At 48.0% G+C, this 20,912-nt stretch overlaps 1 protein-coding gene across 1 annotated transcript; it reads left to right on the forward strand.

The window, feature by feature from the left end:
- The first annotated feature begins 1,298 nt into the window (after positions 1 to 1,298).
- On the forward strand, positions 1,299 to 20,487 carry LOC118094627 (zinc finger and SCAN domain-containing protein 2). The gene is made up of 5 exons (XM_035135181.2): positions 1,299 to 1,397; positions 6,370 to 7,518; positions 14,945 to 15,071; positions 16,826 to 16,879; positions 17,509 to 20,487. Exons 2-5 carry the CDS (start codon positions 6,409 to 6,411, stop codon positions 18,831 to 18,833), a joined length of 2,616 nt encoding a protein of 871 aa, XP_034991072.1. The 5' UTR covers positions 1,299 to 1,397; positions 6,370 to 6,408; the 3' UTR covers positions 18,834 to 20,487.
- Positions 20,488 to 20,912: the final 425 nt, after the last annotated feature.

Below are 20,912 nucleotides of genomic sequence, written 5' to 3' on the forward strand. Positions count from 1 at the left end.
GACCCCTTTATTGAGCATTCATCATAATTCACTTGTGGGGCATTTCTGGTCACTTTCCTAATTGAAAAAAAAATCAAGTTTTCAAGGAAACAGAGATTATATGACATATTTGCCTGGCATTAATATCATTTATTTATTACGGTAACTTTCAACTGTTTCCTATAAAAAAGCTTTGTTTGAAGTTGGTGCCAGCCTGACAGTTTTGCTTGTTTTGAATGTACAGGTTCTGTTCATTTTATTTTAATCATTTTTATTGTGCTGTGTTTGAGTGGCTTCAGTCACTGTTACTCTGTGAGATAAACTATTTGAGTCCAAGACCTTTAAAAAAGTTATGTTTCTCCAGCTAGTTGGGGGGTGGGGGAGGCTGGTGTGTGTGTGTGTGTGTGTGTGTGTGTGTGTAAAAGGAGAAATTAACAAAGTGCCTTGTGGCACCTGAAAAGATAACCAAATTATTTTTAATAGCATAAGCTTTTATGGAGTCCATTTAATCAAAAGGTCTGTAGTCCAGTGATGAAAGCTTTGTTGTTGTTGTTTAGTCGTTTAGTTGTGTCCGACTCTTTGTGACCCCATGGACCAGAGCACGCCAGGCACTCCTGTCTTCCACTGCCTCCCGCAGTTTGGTCAAACTCATGTTCGTAGCTTCGAGAACACTGTCCAACCATCTCGTCCTCTGTCGTCCCCTTCTCCTTGTGCCCTCCATCTTTCCCAACATCAGGGTCTTATGCCATAATAAATTTTTTAAGTCTTCAGGATGCCACAAGACTTTCCTTTGTAGGGTCAGCTGCAACAGACACACCACAGGCCTGTCCCTCTGGAAATGGTTATAAAGGAAGAAATTGCACGCTTGTGTCTGAACAAAAGGAAGCTTGATCTTCATGGAAGGATTATTAAACGCCACGCTGGAGAAAGAATTTCCTGTGAGCAGCGTTGGAAAATCTCAGAAGTGAAATTATTTATTATTATTATTATTATTATTATTATTATTATTATTATTATTATTATTATTATTGCGTAGGGATTTTATTTCGAAATACGTTTATTTCGAAATACGTTTTCCTGCATTAGAAAAGGTGGGGGGTCGCCCCCCCAAAAAAGATGCCACTTTGCACACTAGTTCGGCTCCTATAAATCCACGATAAGAAAATGACCATAAACTGGAGGAACATGCATCTGATTTGCGCGTTGATGAGCGGCGGTCGTCCGAAGCGCGCAAAGGGTTAATGCCCTGGCGCCCACGTGGGGAGGGAGGAAGAGGAGGAGGCGCCTTCCTGCTCCGCCTTTTTGGGGGGAGGAGGGGGGGCAAGGAAGAGAGAGAGGTTGGGGGTTGCAACACCCCCAAGTATCCGCATCTGGTGCAAGGGGTGGGAGACGGAAGACCGGCTCTCCTCGCCGAAGGGGTGAGTTGCAGCGGCCAGCCCCCCTCCCCATTTTGCAAAGCCACGTGCAAGGCGGGGACGGGGGTGGGGGAGGAGGGGAGGGGAGGGCGGTGGGTGGGCTGGATTTGGAGGGGGGCTTTTCCTGGTCCCCCAAAATCCTAGGTAGATTTCACAGATTGGAAGGGGGGTGGGCTGCTTGCTGGGAGCGCAGGGGAGAGCGAGCGAGAAGCGCAACATGAGCCATTTCTTTGCCCCTCCCACCCCCAGCCACATCAAAGAGGCAAAATGGCTGCATTCCCCTTGTCTCGGTTTCGGGGTCGCCGGGGGGGGGGGCGAGTCTAGTGGGAGGGCTGGCAAATGCACCAGGGCCTCTCTCTGCTGCGATGGGGTGGAGAGGCAGGGGGAGCTGTGCGTAAGGGCGAAGGGATGGGCTCGGGGGCGGGAGAAAGGCCGGGCAATGAATGGTCAAGGTCCTTTTTTTGTTCTTGGGAAGGGTGGTGGTCGCAGGAAGGTGGCCTTTTTCAGCCACATGGGAGGTGGGGGGTATAAGACCCTTCTCAGGGGAGGGCTGGGCATAAATGTTTCTGGTAGGAGAAAGAGGGCAGGAAACTAAGATATGGGTGGCTGGGGGGGGGAGTGAGAGGTGGAAAGTTGAGTCATCTGGGAAGGAAGAAGGTTAGAAAGATGGAGATGGGGGGCTGTTTCTCTGTGTCCGATGGTGGGGAGCGGGGTGCACCCCACTTTGTATATGGGGTGTGGGTGGCTGATTGCCTTACCCTGGTCTTTGGAAAGAGGTGGGTGCTTCCTGTTTAGTAGAAGCAACCTAACAAAAATGACAAGGGGACGAATCACCACTTCAGCTCCCCCCCCCTTTTTGAGTTAGCACAGTAATCCTTTTGCCAATTAATTAATAGATCAATCAAGTGCACCACCCTAATAGTGAACAAATAATGGAATGTCTGATCTAAGTCATTCTGTTAAAGTGAGCAGGGAGGCGGTAATAGATCAACTATGTTCTCACCATTAGTAAACATGTTCATTTCCCCCAAGAGGCCCTGGCTCCCCCCCCCTCTCTACCACCCCCCACTTCTGCTGCCACTCTGTGGCTTCTGTGGCATTAGTGTTCATTAGTTAGTGGCCCAGCCATGCAGGGACTGCTTGGATCACTTGCAATGTAGTTTGGGAATCCTTTGGGCATAGATTTGACTCTAAATATTTGTGCTTCAAGTCTGCTATTATAACTCCCAGGTGAAAAGTCTTTGAAGCTAATTTTGATTCTTCCCAGTGGTTCCAATACTTTGACTCATTTCTTAAAGTCTGCTATGAAGATTTGTCAGTGTGAATTTTGCAGCTGAAACACATTGGAAGGATGAGTGTATTTCTGTTTTTAAGATTTATCTCCCTTTATGTATAATTTTGTATGTCCAAATGTGCATATAAAAGGTGCTCCTTTTGTAACATCTGCTTTGTTTTCCAAAAGATTATTAGTGCTAATCTTGCTTCTGTTCATGTTTTGAAATTTTTAGGGGGGGGGGGCAGATCTGGAAACATCTAGCTCAGGCACGTCCAACTTCCAAGAAACTGCGATCTACTCCCACTGTAAATAAACTGGCAGTGATTTACCCATTGGATTGACCAGAGTTGTTGAGCTTTTGGGGGAGTGAATGAGCCAAAGTTGTTGAGCTTCTTTTTGGGGGGGGATAGATTGCTCAGGATCACGCAATCAAACATGATCGACCACAGACAACACACGGTTGCCCTGTAGATTGCGATCGACTGGTTGGACATGCATGATCTAGGTGAATCTTTTTAAAGAAATATTGAGGGAAAGGAACCTCCAGTGTTAATATTACTGAATATAGAATTACTTTAATTGAAAGGGTGCATATGCCTCCACTCCATTTTGCAGTAAAAAAACCCCGTTTTATCAACTTAATAATCACTTTTATTATTATTATTATTATTATTATTATTATTATTATTATTAATGTGAGGTTTGATGAAAATATGTTGATGAACAGTGTTCGAAATTAGCCAGGCACCAAGCACATTTTTGCTATTGGCCACTTGCAACACAATCAGAATGAATTTCAGGAACCAAAATCCTTTTTCTGTGCAGCTTGTGCAAGACCAATGAACAGTGTTATAGTTAATTGTTGTATCTTGTCCTCACCCCACCCCACTGCCCTGCTCACAGCTGTGAATAATATTCTTACCTTATGAATGGTCCCTGTCACCACTGAGAAAAAGAAGTAGGAAAAGGGCAATATATATGTGGACTGTCCCTGGATAAAACGACTTTTCTTCTTTAAGTTCTCAGAGTTCTTAACCTAACTCGAGGTTTTCATCTGAACTAGCCAGGTGTTAGACAGTCTTTTGAAATACAGTGGTGCCTCACTAGACGAATTTAATTCGTTCCACAGGTCTTTTCTTATAACGAAAAATTCGTCTAGCGAATCCCATAGGAAGGCATTGATTTTTTTTTGTCCATAGGAACACATTAATTGAATTTCAATGCATTCCTATGGGAAACCGCGATTCGCTAGACGAATTTTTCATAAAATGAATTTGTCTAGCGAGGCAACCTCCGCTCGAAAAATCCTTTCGTTAAGCGGAAATTTCATTAAGCGAGGCACCACTGTATAAGATTTTAGATCCATCTTACCCCCCAAATGGCAAGTAGACGTTCTGTTTTGATGACTGTAACCTTGTTTTAAGGAGCCATTTGGCGCCTAGCTTTTTCACCTGAGGATGAACAACACTTTTTCAACACTGGTGGGGGTAGGGGAAATAAAGATTGCATTTGTTGAAATGAAAAATTATGGTGAGAGGGTGGGAACATTTCCTAGTACTTGTCCTTTAGCTAATTGTAAATGTGGAAAGTTTCCATTTTTGTTGCTTTTTTGCAAGTTAGAATCTGGTACATAGTCATCTGTAAGCACAATGTATCAATTGCTAGTATAAAGTTCCTACATTTCTATACAACTTACCATTGCTGCTTACAGTTGCTTTGTTTATTGAGCTGTGAGACTGACCACATGCAGAGGTGAGTCATAGTTAATAGGAGGAAATATTTGTGAATATTCTTGAAACTGAAGGATGATGGAGGCGTCTGTATTTGAGGTACTTACCAAATGCCAACAGGTGTCATCATCCTAAGGGGAGTAGAAATGGGGGGCCGGGGCCGGGGGGAGAGTTCATCCGTGGCCTCATTTGCTTGTAACACTAAGCCAAACCATGGCTAAACATGAATGAATGAGTGTGCAGGTACTTTGAGGGGAAATAGCAGCTACGTCTCTCTTCCAGTGGTCCTCCTCCTCCTGCGGCATACAGAGCTAAGCCATGGTTTGGCTTAGTGTTACAATAAACCCCTGTTCCTCCAGACCAGGCTTTCTCAAACTCTGCCCTCCAGATGTTTTTGGCCTACAACTCCCATGATCCCTAGCTAGCAGGACCAGTGGTCAGGGATGATGGGAATTGTAGTCTCAAAACATCTGGAGGGCCGAGTTTGAGGAAGCCTGCTCCAGACTAACCATGGGCCAGTAAGCCAATAACAAACTTTGGCTACAGCAAGACAAACCATGAGCCCTAGGTTCGGACGTAATGCTAAGTCACACCAAACGGGGGTCTGTGTGATCATATGTGACCAAGGACTTAAAACAGAACTGCAAATAAATTTTTGCACAATTTTGAAAATCTGGGAAATCACCTGAGGTCAAACCCAGTACTCTGAAATTTTAATGTTTAATTGAGTGCAGACATTCCAGCCACTGTGCTATATTGGCTTAATAAATGGCCTTGGTAAATTATTATTTTTCTTTGTACCACCCTATCAGCACTGTGTATGGCACTGTACAAACAAATGGGAACTTGAGCCTCTGAAAAGGGGAGAGAGAGAGAGAGAGAGAGAGAGAGAGAGAGAGAGAGAGAGAGAGAGAAGCAGCAGCAGCAGCAGAGCCATGAAGTCTGCTGCTTTCGTTGGGCAAGTAGCTAAATGGCAAATGAATGGCACTTCCTGGCCTTGCTATAGCCTCCAGAGTGCTGCACCATATTTCCAAGCTGGGAAAATACATTTGTCTTGTGTTGCAGTAGATGTACTTGCCGTTCTCTTATCCATCTGGCCAGAAGACACAGAACCCTGCAAAGGCTGTCCCGTTGTGAAATGCTGGGGGTGAAGGTGTTGCATGTGTGAATGTGCACCATAATAAGAAATTCCCTATGCACAGAACAGAGAAGGCTAGGCTATAATAACTCTTCTGTCTAACATTCCAGTATCCAGGGACATGGCGTTTTTGGCCTTGGGGAATCACTCCGTAGTCTGATTTTCTACCTGCCTCTTGAAGAGGTGCAGTATGTGGGCTAGGTGAAGATTCTAAATGTGCAGAACGGCTCAGAGAGAGAGAGCCATGAGTGAAGCAGAGTAACAGTGGTTGTGTGTACTTTATCTCTCTTCTGGAATCAAACTGGGAGGAGATTATACTGATGGCCATCCTAACAATTTCTCCCTGGGCCATTTGCGGTGGAGTTAGGGGTGGCTGTGTAAGGAAGATGTTCCTCAACTCTGGCTGTTTTCCCCCTCAACTTCCCCTCTTCCTCTGCCCCCCCTTTTTAAACGGACTGCAAAGTTTCATTGATGAATCAGTTTCGTTAATCAGTTATAAACATATTTTGAAGTATCCACCATTAATGAAGTGGCAGGTTATTTTTATTATTATTATATGCAAAACTATAGCAATACAAAAACTGGGCAGCTGGTACCTTCTTAGAAGAGGTGTTCCCTCTTCTCTCACACAGAGGAGAGAATGTTTTACCTAAGATGGCCCGGCACGTGCATCGCATCGCCTAAAAACAAAAGTATTTTGTTTTTCTTCAGAACTCTTGCTCTTATTCATATACCCAATTCAGGAAAATGACTTTCAATTGATTTAATGACTCAGGTTTCTTAAAACTGGGTGATAGCCTTCTTTTTTTTTTCTTCCCCACCCTCTTTCAGGGAGACAACGCCCCTGTAAACACTTCCTAGTTTCCCGCCATGTTTGCATGTGAGACTTGGGGCCTCGGTGGCCAGACCTCCGTCTACAACTGGGAGAAGTCGGCCTACCTTTTGGAAGACAAAATGGAGCCCGAGCAGGGATCAGGAGAGCTGGATCTCCATTTTAAAGTGCTACTTGATCAGGGGGTGTACCCGGAAATCACAATCGAGGAGGAGGAAGAAGAAGAGGAGGAGGAGGAGCCGGAAGCAGAGGCGGAAGTTGTGGTGGAAGCGGAAGGAGAGGAAGAGCAGGAGGAGGAAGAGGAAGAAGTAGAGGGAGAAGAAGAGGAGGAGGAGGAAGAAGAAGAGGAGGAGGAAGAAGAAGATGAAGAAGGAGGTGAGGAGGAGGAAGATGAGGATGAGGAGAATCCAACAAGGCCTGTACGAGAGGCTGTGGGAGCAGAGGAAGGAGATGACTCCCTACTTGTGGTGTGCACTGGGACTGTGGAGGAACTTTTGGGCTTGGAGGTGCCACCAGCCGTTGAGCCGGAGGCCCTAGAAGAAGCCCCACAACCTCAGCGCTGGGAAGTCCAGTGGGAGGAGGTGTCTCAGGCCCCACGAGCTCCGCCTCCTGCAACTGTGCAGCCGCCGCCACCAACACAAGATGCTTCCCCAGCGACTGAGGCAGCACCCATAAACGTTGAGTCGGGGGCCTTCTCTACTACGGCGTTAGAGCCAGCGGAGAACCCTGCCTCCTCCCCGTGGACAGCTCCGTACGCAGAGGAGAGCCAGCAAGAAACCCAGCCCAGTACACCAGGCAATGCGGACCGAGGGAGCATCGGGAAGACGCGGACGTCCACCTCGGGAGTAGGCGGCTTCACCCTAGAGACGGCCCGCCGGCGCTTCCGGCAGTTCTGCTACCAAGAGAAGGAGGGGCCGCGGAAGGCTTGCGGTCAGCTCTGGGAGCTTTGCAACCACTGGCTGAAGCCAAAGAACCGCACCAAGGAGCAGATTCTGGACGTCCTGATCCTGGAGCAGTTCCTGGCGGTTCTACCTCCGGGGATTCGGAGCCGCGTGTGGGAATGCAGCCCGGACACTTGCGCACGGGCCGTGGCCCTGGCGGAGGAGTTCCTGTCGAAGCAGCAAGAGGCAGAGAGAGCAGACGAGGAGGTGAGATGGTTTTCATACCCCCCACCCCCTTTCTCACCCCAAGGACCATCTTGTGGCGCACAGATGGGACAAGTTTCTTTGTGAGGGCTTGACCTGCTGAGATGGGCCCATACCTATGGCGGAGATGGGAAGGAAATGGCGGTGGGGTTCTAGCAACGGATGGGGGGCAGGTGTGACGGGCACATTTTGTCCTTGGGGCATGGGCTGCCTTTACGATGTTGTTATTGCTGTGGCTAATGGTTATTTTGTTTATTTATATTTTTAAAAAATTATATACCACTTGATAAGAAAATCCCCAGCAGTTTGCATAAGATAATATAAAATCTCTGTTTAAAGATGACATATTTGTTTTCCAGCTAAGGCTCTCAGAATCGTGTACAATCAGCCTCACAAACATTTTTTTTAAAGATATAAATAGTATAAAACTACATAACACAACAACAACAGTTTTATTATTTGTACCCTGCCTATCCGAACAGGTTGCCCCAGCTACTGTGTGTGGCTTTCAATGAATATAAAAACATAATAAAACATGAATCATTAAAAACTTTCTGCCTTCAGATGTCTTATAAAAGTTTTATAGTATTTATTTCCTCGACATCTGACAGGATGACATTCCTCAGAGCAGATGTCACCACCAAGAAGGCTGTCTGCCTGGTTCCCTGTAACTTCACGGCAACCACCAGAGCAGGACCTCAGTGTCTGGGCTGAAAGCTGCTATAATAAAACAATCAAACAATGGGAGTATGTATTTTGCGCTAAGCCCTCAAAGCACAGCAAAGTCCCCAGAGCTTTTATTTACTTCTGGAATGCCAGGAGGGAGGAGGGAGTAAAACATTTAGCCTGTGGAAGGGCGTTTTAGAGCAGTCACCGAAAAACCTCTGCCTTGTGGGTAAACCAGTTTAGTTTCTGGATAATTTGGACTCATCCGCAGTATTTTGTCAGCTGAACGTAATACTTTGGATAGGTTCATACAGAATGAGGCCCATGACCTGATAATGCCCAGGATCCAGGTCTTCAGATTCTACAGGTGAAGCTCGGAAAATTAGAATATCTTCAAAAAGTGCATTTATTTCAGTAATGCAACTTATTATTTTTTATTTTTCTTTTAATTTTTACAAATGCTTTCTTTTGGAAATTCCACAGTAATATAACAAATACAGTGGTGCCTCGCTTAACGAATGCCCTGCTTAACAAAATTTCCGCTTAACCAAAGGATTTTTCGAGCGGAGGTTGCCTTGCTAAACGAATTTGTTTTATGAAAAATTCGTCTAGCGAATCGTGGTTTCCCATAGGAATGCATTGAAATTCAATTAATGCGTTCCTATGGGCAAAAAAAAAAATTCAAAAAAAATTCAATGCATTCCTATGGGATTCGCTAGATGAATTTTTCGTTATAAGAAAAGACCCATGGAACGAATTAAATTCATCTAGCGAGGCACCACTGTAGTTGCAATAATACAAAAATAAACATCGCTATTACATTTCATTAATTACATTCCATTTATATTTGACCCGCCTATTGACAAATAATTACAATTACAACAAATAAAGGCTTGACATATCTTGCTTTGCATGTCATGCATCTATCTCATATATTGGTTTCACCTTTTAAGTTGCGTTACTGAACTAAATGCACTTTTCGACAATATTCTAATTTTCCGAGTTTCACCTGTAATACTACAGTTTTACAGCTTTTTATGTTGCATCTTTCTTTTTTGCATTCTGTTTTTTTAATGTTTTGTATTTGCATACTGCCTAGAGATCTTTAAATATTAAGCAGTTTAGAAACGCTTATAAATAAATTTAGGGAGCCCTATTCGAATTCAGTGAAGTTGAGCAGACATGTTTAGCGGGTGTGGGGAACCTCCAGGCCACCAGCCGATGAGGCCATTTCCTCCCACCTGGGTGATGTCAGCTGATAGGCAGGGGGCATGGTTCGATCCTGCTGTTTCTCCAGCATATTCTCTGCAGGGAATGCACAGGTGAAGCAGACCCCTCCCTTCTCCCCATAGGTCAGCTTTGACAGGCGGGTGAGACCACACGCCTATCAGTCGCTTGGCGTCCTCATGACGCCCCCTGCCAAAGTTGCCCCAATCCTGTTGTATAGGATTGCAGGTAAAATTACCAAGGCAGTGGCTTCTTCCGCATTAGCTGCATCAAAACGTGGAGCCGGGTTTTCGAAATGAGCCGAAACGCTTGGTAATTAAAGCTTGGTTGCTTTAATCTCTGCCCTTTGGTGTACCGTGTTTCCCCTTTTTTAAGACACCGTCTTATAACTTTTTTTCCTCAAAAAAACACACGGTGGCTTATTTTCAGGGGGTGTCTTTTTTTTTAAGTGCTGGTACAACTGGGTCCCACTGGCTCAGGACACTCGGTGCTCTCTTCCGCGCACATTATAAACACCACACTCTAGCCTACTGTGCTATCCAGGTTTTGCTGTCAACCAGGCTGGCAGCAGCTCTCCAGAATTTCAAACTTGGGGGTACCTGGGGGTTAAACCTGGGATCCTTCTGCTCCCCGGGCTCTCTCACGCCGGCCGAGGAATGAGGAGGGAGGCCGTGACCCGTCCCGCTCTGAGATGCTTGTGAGGGAAGCGCGAGGGGGACGAGGCTTGGGCCCATGCCCCTGGCGCGCGCGCGCGGCTGAATGACGAGCCGAAGCGGAACCTTTTCTCTGTGGGGGGGGGGAGACGCGCGCGCGCGCAAACACACACACACACACACACACACACACACACTGAGAGAGAGACACGCACAGGGAGAGAAAGAAAGAGACGCACGCACACACACACACACACTGAGAGAGAGACACGCACAGGGAGAGAAAGAAAGAGACGCGCACACACACACACACACACACACACACACAGAGACGCACGGGGGAGAGAGAGAAAGAGACGCGCGCACACACACACAGAGAGAGACGGACGCACGGGGGAGAGAAAGAAAGAGACGCGCACAAACACACACACAGAGAGAGACGGATGCACGGGGAGAGAAAGAAAGAGACGCGCACAAACACACACACAGAGAGAGACGGATGCACGGGGAGAGAAAGAAAGAGACGCGCACAAACACACACACAGAGAGAGACGGACGCACGGGGGAGAGAAAGAAAGAGACGCGCACAAACACACACACAGAGAGAGACGGATGCACGGGGAGAGAAAGAAAGAGACGCGCACAAACACACACACAGAGAGAGACGGATGCACGGGGAGAGAAAGAAAGAGACGCGCACAAACACACACACAGAGAGACGCACGGGGGGGGAGAGAGAGAGACGCGCGCGCACACACACACACACACACACACACACACAGAGACGGACGCACAGGGAGAGAAAGAAAGAGACACGCGCACACACAGAGAGCGTGCGGCTGCAGCACACACAGAGAGCGTGCGGCTGCAGCGCTCACGAAGCAGCGCTGCACTTAGGGGAAGATGGCCAGGGAGGGGGGCTGCGGGGTCAAGGCAATGCGTGAAAGGGAGGGATGGCGAGGAAGAAGTGGGGAGTGAAGTGATCGGGGCTTTAACATGCCCGCACGCGCAAAAGGGAGGCTCGGAATATGGAGATCGGTTCTGGCTGCTTCTCTTAAAGTGCCGCAAGTAACGAGCCTCTCTCTCTTTCCTCCTGCCGCTCGTGCCCTTGGTGCTTCGTGCGGCGCTGCTTCACGCTTTGTCAGCGCTGCAGCCGCCACCGCTTCTGGGCACCCACCCGACCCCGCAGGCTTCCTCCTCCTGCCGCGGCCGGCATTGCAGGAGCTGGGTCCTGCTGGCTGGTGCTCCGTGCGGCACTGCTGCACGCTTTATTGGCACTAAAGCAGCCACTGCCGCTTCCGGGCACTGACCCGACCCGGCAGGCTTCCTCCTCCTGTCGCGGCCGGCATGCTGGGTCCTGCTAGCTGGTGCGGAAGTATGGCTTATTTTCGGGGTATGTCTTATAGCTCTCAAATGGTTAAAAACCCTGCCATGGCTTACTTTCTGACTACGTATTAAAAAAGGGGAAACACGGTAATTAAAATGTGGATATGGTTTGGGACGTAGGAAACTGTTATGCACCGCGGCCAGAATATTTGTCACTGTAGCCCAGTATTGTCACCTCTGACTTAGCAGAGGCTCTTTGGGGTCTCAGGTGACAGGTCTCTTCAGCCTCACCTGCTATGAGGTGTTTTTATTTTTATTTTTTATCAAGATGCCAGGGAGCTCTTCCACAAAGCTTTTTTGTTGCTATTACTATTACTCTGCTTCTTTTAAAAATGCTATGTTTTTATTATTTCACATAACACACGATATATTCCATATTTTCTGCCTTGGCTGGTGCAGTTGTCGAATCTTTAGTCTTGTCAGAACTAATTGTTACAGAGGAGTCATGGCTACCTTCAACAATAACAGCCCTCGTGTCTTGTCTCCCTACTTCTCCTGGTACTGCCTAGCAATACAAAATGGCAGACATGACGTCACGCCGTTCCAAGTTTTCCCACTTGCCCCTAAGTAGCAGCCAGCGAAGTGGAACCAGAACAGGCCAAATTCAAACGGTGTTGATGTCACAACACAGGCCTTCTGTGGACATTACATTATATTAGGCCAGGCATCCCCAAACTGCGACCCTCCAGATGTTTTGGCTTACAACTCCCATGATCCCTAGCTATCAGGACCAGTGGTCGGGGAAGATGGGAATTGTAGTCCAAAACATCTGGAGGGCCGAAGTTTGGGGATGCCTGTATTAGGCATTGCAGAGGATGGAGGTGTGTGGTAAGGAGAGGGACTGCTGCTTTCTGAGGCACCTAGTGGGTGTCTTCCTTAACAGCAGAGTAATTGCAAATAACTGGGATTCCAGGAGTAAGGAATCCAGGTCAAAGGGTGTGAATGGCAGCACTATGTTTGTCCTGCTCTTGTTAACATCAAATCCGGGTCTTTCTTCTGCCTCCCTCCTCAGTGTCCCTCAGGGCTTCCCTTCCATTCGGCTGTGCAGGGCAGTTTCCTTCAAGGAGTGGTGACTTTTGGGGCTACCATCAGGTATTTGGGGAGGCAATTTTTCCAGGGAATTCCCCCCTCTCCCCATTTTGCAAGTTGATTTGTAAACAATGAATGGGTGCCAGTTGCAAATAAATATTTGCAAGTGTGGCTGTTTAGAAGGTTTTTTTTTTAAAAAAAGATAGCTTTGTTTACCAAACACAAGTCAAATAAACATGCTAAATTAGATTGCTCTCTAGGGTATCAGGAAATTTTCTGATGCAAACTGGAAATTCTCCAACACAAATTGCCCTACGGTAATTTACAATGGAAGATATCCCCCCGTTTTAAATTTTCTGGAAAATCCGTATTGCTGGGTGACACCAAAGAGAACAAATAGTCAATAGTTTTGTTTATTTTTATAGTTTTCCAGCTTGAGCTGTGTGCATGAGGCACCAAAATATATTGAATCAACTCTGAAGCCTCCCGTCTCTTTATGCCTTCCTCTGGCCATTAAGACTCCTCTTATTTTCAGGACCTCAGGCAGCCTCTACAAAGCCATCTCTCATTCAGAGCTGCGCCTCTTATCTCTTATTCCCAGCTTTCCCTCTTCAGTCCTCCAGTCCCCTACAAACACTGTTACGGCTGCCTACAAACCCCAGAGGACTTTTGCACCTGCCGCTCACAGTGGATTCACCGAAATCCACACAAAGGCTTTTGGGAGTTGTAGTCCTGCAGCCCAGAGACAAAGGGTTTCCTCCTAGTAGCTGGCCATCTGCCATTCTCCACAAGCCAACACTGTAGGCAAGATGTCTCCTCTCCCAGGCTGAGGCATATTAGGGGGGAGGAAGAAAAGAGCTGTTTGCTAAGGGAGCTTCCCCCCCCCCTGGGTTGCAGTCAGGAATTGTGGCTTTGCATCAGAAATGATGGATTTGCACCAGTCATTTGTGTGATTTGACAGAAGGGCACAACTGACAAAATTCTGTGTGTGTGTGTGCGCGCAGGTTTCCTGCAGGAAATCAAGAAGCAGATGGAGAGCAGAGAGCACACAATAGGCAGAGTTTTGCCTTCCAATTCTTAGGATATGAAGCAAAGAAGTCCCAGCCTTTTCCTCCACCCTTCCAGAGTTCTGGAATCTGCATGTCAATGAAATGCAGAATATGGACTTTAACATAGCATCTGTTAGCCCTAGCAAAAATTCCAGGATCTCAATTCTGGCTTGTTCTTTGTATTCTGTGTGTGTATGTTTAGTGTGCTAATTTTATTTTGTGAGCCACCTTGAGGACAGTTCAGTGCGATGTATCACGTTCAACTCTAGGCTGAGGAATAGCGGTTCATGGGGTGGCTGTCCTATTGTCGCTTAAAAACCATCTTAATGAAGCTGCCTTGGCGCATCCTAGAAGAGCACTTATAAAATCTACATTTCCAAAAGAGCTCATATGGGTGGAATTGCAGCCAAGCTATGCTATCAGCAGAATCACATGTTACAATTTACTGGGTTGTTAATCTTTAGACTGCTAGTAGGGGAATGCATATCCGAGTGAAATGCCTACTCCCAAATTTCCTGCTCTTCTCTATACATTATTATTATTATTATTATTATTATTTAAATTTGTATACCACCCTTCATCTATAGTTCTCAGGGCAGTTCACAGCATAAAAATACAAGATAAAAGCACAAATAATCTGGGATATCCCCCTGCTTACAGTGTAAAATGGTACAGTCTAGTAAGAACTGTACCATAGAGTTCTGTTTTTTGTGCAGCTCTTAATGAATCAAGGCAGAGATAAATACATTATTAAAGCCAAATTGTAGTACATGGGATGGCAGCTGGATTTAGTTGCTTTCCTCTCCCCACCCTTCCAAAACAATTATTATTACAGTCGTACCTTGGTTTTCGAACAGCTTAGCTCTCGAACATTTTGGCTCCCGAATGCCACAAACCAGGAAGTGACTGTTCTGGTTTGCGAACTATTTTAGGAAGCCGAACATCCGATGGTGCTTCCGCAGCTTCCGATTGCCTGCAGGACCTTCCTGAAGCCAATCGGAAGCCGCACTTTGGTTTTTGAATGTCTTGCAAGTCGAATGGACTTCCGGAACGGATTCCATTTGACTTCTAAGGTACGACTATACTGATCTATTAATCACTTTCTAAACAACCATCTGAAGGTGATATACACTACAGATAATTAAAAATGGTGTATTAAAAACCATACAAAATAGACACTTGTGGCAAAGACCCACTTAGCCAGCTGGGAAAGCCTGTCGGAACAAATATGTCCTCAGCTGTTTCTGGAAAGGGTCGCTAGTGGGCACCTGTCTTACCTGGACAGGAATGCCATTCCATAGAACAGAGGCAGTCATGCTAAAAGCCCTACTTTTTTGTCTGTTCGTTTGTTTAGCTAGTTTAACATTAAACAGCCTTTGATCGATCTTTTTGTTGAATGTGTCTCTCTGCTTATTTCAGGATTCAGACCTATTTGAGGAGGTGGTTGTGAATTTCCCCGATGATGACCAAGCCCTGTCAGATGCCGAACAGGGAGATGCATGCATGGAGGCCGAGCAGAGGGGCGATGTGGATATCTGTTTGCTGGGTAAGAATCCTCTCTTCCCTGTGCTTAGCTCAGGCTTCCTCAAACTTGGCCCTCCAGATGTTTTTGAGACTACAATTCCCATCATCCCTGACCACTGGTCCTGCTAGCTAGGTATCATGGGAGTTGTAGGCCAAAAACATATGGAGGGCCGAGGTTGAGGAAGCCTGGCTTAGCTCCTTGACCTACTTCTCTTCGGTACACAAATGCCTTTACCTATTATGTATGTGTCAGGGAGGTTGCTGGCGACCCTCAAGCAACGACACTCCAAACCATCTTGTCTTTAGTGCTTTTATTATGCAAGCTATTTACAAAGCAAGAGCTTCAGGAAAACATGTCTACTCAGTGCTATCAGATTCTCCCAATGGCACCTTTCGGCTCCTACCCCAGCAGAGTAGTTTGGGGACCCCAAATCTCCTCCCCCTGCGTTTGCGAGCCGTTGATCGCCTCAGTTCCGGGGTGAATTTGAAAGGACGCTCCTCTGCTGTTTCCCCGCTGGAACTTTCTACTGGCCCCTCCCTTGCTGATATCACAGGCTGCAGCCCCGGCCCCCTCCGCTCACTTCCTGCTTCCTTTCTCCTGTCCTTCCGCTGCTGTCCAAGCCGTTAGAGGAGCTGGATTTGATGGGGGGTGGCTGCTCCCTGTAAGCCCACCCCCTTAAAGTATGCCGAGGGTGTTGTTGAACTGCAGTTCCCATTATACCTGACAATTCATTACACCCAACTGCTGACCCTGCTGGCTGGGGCTAATGGGAGTTCACACACTTCTTGAAAGCCACAAACTCCCCACCCTTGAGCTATACCTTTATTCTCACCCTACTTTCAAGGTTAGGGTGATGGCTAGCATCACACTCGAATGGTTGGGATTATCCTCCAAACTATGGCTTGGATGATCAGATGTAAGCCTCCTCCCTCCTTCCTTTGTGAGTTTAATTTCACTCTCCAGTTTCGTACAAACCACTTTGCTGTGTCACCCAAATCATCCAAACTGGTTTGTGCAAACCATTGGGCTGCTGCCTGCCAGAACTGAAAACCGTAGTTTGAAGTGAGTTTCTGGTTTGAGCAGGTTTGGCGTTAGACCTTCCTACTTGATCTAGGTCTTTAGGCCTTAACTGAACCCCAGTAAAGTTTATTTAGTAGCCCACAGACCTTCAAATTCCAAAAACAAATATATGATTCTATACAACTGGTAGAAAAGAACCACAAAAGATATGAGAAAGCATGCTAACCGTACACTTTTCAGTGCTAGCTGTTTAAACAAACATCAACACTGAAAGCAGTACCCCACAGAAAGCTGCATATGAATCTCTATAGCTTTTGCACATTTTGCAACTGGTTCACTTCTATGAGGCTGCATATCTATGACCAGAAAGGTTGTATTGTATAACATTTGAAGACCTTTCTGGGAAGGAAACAGCCTAGGGACAAAAAAGTCTGGGTCTTTTTGTTTCTGTAAAAATGAGACGGTAGTAACACGCGGAGTGCACTTTCTACTTTTCACGGCCATGCAGACGAACACAGTTCTCAAGGTCCCTTGCCTCAGGTGCATTAGAGAGATCCTCTCTAGTTCTCAGTCTGTACTGCAGACCCGTTTCAATGAATTTCTTTTGTAGTTCTGGGGCACTTGTGGGATGGAGTTAAATGTATCCAGAGGAAGGCATATCGGCACTCTGTCCAAAACATCATGTTATACTGTGTGGATGTGTGTGACGGAGGGCATGTCACAGTGGGACCTGACTCTTTCCTCTCCCTACACAGGTTCTTCTGACACCGAAGCAACGTGGGATTCTTCAGCAGAGGAAGGAGGCTCAGGTGGGTCTTGCAGAATTGCAAGCCGCATCTTAGAAGATGCATTTTCTAACGTTGGAGAGAGAAGGGGAAATGTCCCTTCCAAGGCGGTGCTTGCTGTGAAAAACACACAAATCATGTCAAAGCAATTAGCATTACTTATCTCTCTTTCCCCCTCTCTTTCGTATGCTGACTTAATCCAGTTACAGGGCAATCTTATTCATGTTTACTCTGAAGTAAATCCCGCTGTACAGTTGTACCTTGGTTCTCGAACGCCTTGGTACGCGTACGTTTTGGCTCCCAGACGCCGCAAACCCGGAAGTAAATGTTCCGGTTTGCAAACGTTCTGTGGAACCCGAACATCAGGCGCTGCTTCTGCGGCATCTGATTGAGTACAGGAAGCTCCTGCAGCCAATTAAATGCCGCGCCTTGGTTTTCGAACGGATTACATTCGGGAACCAAGGTACGACTGTATTCAGTGGGACTTGCTGCCAGATAATAGTGAATAGGACTGCAGGCCTTAAACCTCCCATCTAAAACACATGCATTGGTCGACTATCATTGCTTTAATTGAGTGACAGCTTTAGAATTCATACCTATGAAATTTGTGAATTCTCTCTTGCCTTCTCCCGCTCCCCAACCACCCAAACCAGGTGCCAGGACTCCCAGCAGAGCAGACGGCCAGTTCGAATTTGGAGAAAGGCTCAACGGGATGGTGCAACACTTGAACCCCAAGCGAATCCGAGTGAGAGAGAAACGCCACCCCTGCATCGAGTGCGGGAAGCGGTTCCGGTGCCAATCTGAGCTGGCCTTGCACCAGAAAGTTCACAACAGGCCAAAGTCCTACCACTGTGCCGAGTGCGGGAAGCAGTTTGGCCGTTCCTCGCACCTCACCAGGCACCAGAAGACGCACATGGGCGAGGAGTGCCATGTTTGCACGGAGTGCGGCAAGAGGTTCCGGTGGTCGACGGAGCTCGCCATCCACCAGAGGATCCATGCAGGCCAACAGCCGCACTACGCCATGGATTCCGAGGCGCTTTTCCAGTGGCCTCCGGAATTCACCATGCACCAGAGCCTTTTCACAGGCGACAAGACCCCTCCGGCTGCCGACTGCGCCAAGCCGCACACCGTCAAGAAGCCCCACCTCTGCCCCGAGTGCGGGAAAGGGTTCCGGTGGCCGTCAGAACTGGCCACGCACCAGAAAACCCACAACAAAAACAAACACTACCTCTGTGCCGAGTGCGGGAAAGGGTTCCAGTGGCCGTCAGAGCTGGCGGCGCACCAGAGAATCCACACCGGCGACAACTCCCCGCTCGCCGCCGACTGCAGGAACGGCAACGGCCAGCTGCCCCCTCTTGGCGCCTACCTGGGAGGCCACGTGGCCGAGAAGCGCCACGCCTGCGGGGAGTGTGGCAAAGCGTTCCGGTGGCCGTCCGAACTTGCCACGCACCAGAGAATCCACACAGGAGAGAAGCGCTATTTCTGCACCGAGTGCGGCAAAGGGTTCATCTGGCCGTCGGAGCTGGCCGCCCACCAGCGAACCCACACCGAGAAGGAGTCCTACCAGTGCATGGAGTGCGGGAAAATATTCCACGACCTGTACGGGCTCACCAGGCACCAGAAGACCCACCTGGGGAGCAAGGTCTACCCCTGCGCCGAGTGCGGGAAAACGTTCACCCGGCAGTCTCACCTGACCCGCCACCGGATCACGCACACCGGGGAGAGGCCCTACCCGTGCGTCGAGTGCGGGAAAAGGTTTGGCCGGCAGTCTCACTTGACGCGCCACCTGAGAATCCACACCGGGGAGAGACCGTACCAGTGTGGGGAGTGTGGGGTGAGGTTCCGGCGAAGGCACAGCATGATCTACCACCAGAGGATCCACTTGAGAGAGTCCAACGGGGGAGCGGACATGCCAAACATGCCTGACATGGAGAACCTTGATGACGACCTCCAGAGCCCCATCCATGTAACAATCTGAAATTTGGATGCTAGGGGGGTAGGGGAGGAACCTTTGGATGGGTGACTGGGACAGTGCTCACAGGATCTGGCCGCCCGAGTCCTTTCCACGCAGAGCAGAACAGAGAAAGTTTGCCGCTCGGTGTGGCTGCCCCACCTGTTCAGAGACACAAGTGCCTCAGAGTTCCTTGTGGTGCGGCAGTGGACAGCTAGCCTTGTTGGATCACGTTGCAAAGGATTCTGGGACAGGGACGCCCACACACCCATCTCTGATCGATCATGTGCTACTTTCCTGTTGCCCAAAATATGGGGCAACTATTTGGGATACTTGTGCGGCCAGGTTCGGCCCCGCTGCTCTAACTCTAGATTTTGCCCCCATGTAGCATTTGCAGGGAGCACTTAAAACCTGTGGGGAGGTTGGACGGGGGGGGGGAGTCTCCCTTGCTACCTGCAGCAGCTAGAACACTACTGTCCGTTTCCTGAATCATGTGACAGAAGCCTTCCTCCCCGCCTCTCCCAACTAATTCTGTCCTGTTTGACTGCTTTGCCACACAGTGAGTTGATTCAGTGGGTCCACACCATGAGAGGGCCGTGAAGGGTGACTGCGCATGCTGTGGAGCCAAAGGGCGGCTGGGTGTCTGCGTGGCACAAGGCGCCTTTGCTTTCCGAGCGTTTCATGTGCAAAAGGGAGAGAATTTGGGCAAGCTCTGCTTCTCTGGTTGCAGCACTTGCAACACTAGGGAAAACAGCACCTTCCCTGATTCCCCCCAACACCTTTCCACACAGAGCCTGGTTCTGGATGAAATCTGGCAAATTCCCAATAAATCCCCCTTTCCTTTCTCTTCTTCCCCTCTCTTGTGGAAAGATTCTGACTAATAAATCTGATTTTTAAAAGAGCCTGAAGCAGGAGTGATCCTTCCTTGTCATCAGTGGTACTTTCCCAGGGCTGGCCCAAGACACTTTGCTGCCCGAGGCAAGGTCGCCTCCTCCCATGCCTGTTAGGCTGGAGGTTGCATCTTGCTCCAGCACTGGCAACAGGACAGCATCCTGCATACCTGAGGGCGGCAAGTTAGCTTGGGCGTGTGGCACACAGCGCTGCCTGCACCCCACCCCTCTTTATCTGCCACCTGAGGCAGTTGTGTCCCGCTGCCTAACAGCAGGGCTGGCTGTGTAACTTTCCCCTCCAGAGCACTTTTTGATAGGCACTTCTATTTCCTCCTTCCCTTCCTGGAAATCAAGGGGGCAGGGTTTCCTTCTTAGGGGACGGGGGCTATTTTACAGCCTTATATAAGTGGCTGTTTTCAAGAGGTTTCAGCAGAAAACCAGTCCAGCCACCCAGGATTAAATGCTGGAGAGGAAGACAAAGGTATCTTGATCCATGTTAAATAGGGCTTTTACTCCTCAGTAAGTGCATTTAGGATTGCAGCCTAAGAAAGCAGATCTTTGGAGATGAACAGGGAGGAATTGGGGTGTGCCCAGCCCTGCTGCCTTTTGTGAGCAGGGAGGGGCATTTTGAGCTTGAACTTTGCTCTGCCTCACAAATAACCCCACAACGGTTGGAGTCTAGGAGAAGACCCATGTCCCATTCTAGGCTTCAGATTCTCTCTTTGTTGACCCTTGGTGAAGGAAAGAGAAAAATGTATTCCTGCCCCAGCGCACCCCTCCCACCCACCCACCCCCACAAAAAACAACAACCTTTAGCCGCATTTCTTCTTTTCCTCTTTTGGATCCACATTTGAGACTGAACCTCCTAAAGAAGCAAGAACGAACTCAATTTTTGGAAATAACTTAAAAATAAATGGTTTCTACAAACGGCTTCTTGTGTGCAATTTTCTGTCTTGAGGAGGAGGAGGTAGGTGCAGCATCAGTCCCCCCCCCCGCCTCACTAAAAATCACTAATACAAAAATCATTAATAGGACTCTGAGCAGCGGGTAGGGAAAATGTTCAGCTAGAGGACTGCATGCTGGGGGTTGGGGTGGGCCAGAGTTAAAAGTGTGAAGAGCAATAAATGTGAATTCTATCTTTGTTCGGTCGGCTGGTTTCTGCATTGGCACTCCCCTCTCTATCTTCGATCCAGGGAAGCAAGGAGCATTATCCGAG

The sequence above is a fragment of the Zootoca vivipara genome, chromosome 13 (genome assembly GCF_963506605.1).
Source record: "Zootoca vivipara chromosome 13, rZooViv1.1, whole genome shotgun sequence".
Lineage (NCBI taxonomy): Eukaryota > Metazoa > Chordata > Lepidosauria > Squamata > Lacertidae > Zootoca > Zootoca vivipara.

Coding starts and splice junctions, on each gene's coding strand:
- LOC118094627 (XM_035135181.2), top strand. CDS start 6,409: ATGTTTGCATGTGAGACTTGGGGCCTCGGTGGCCAGACCTCCGTCTAC. Junction 7,519..14,944: donor CAGAGAGAGCAGACGAGGAG/GTGAGATGGTTT, acceptor TGCTTATTTCAG/GATTCAGACCTATTTGAGGA. Junction 15,072..16,825: donor TGTGGATATCTGTTTGCTGG/GTAAGAATCCTC, acceptor CTCCCTACACAG/GTTCTTCTGACACCGAAGCA.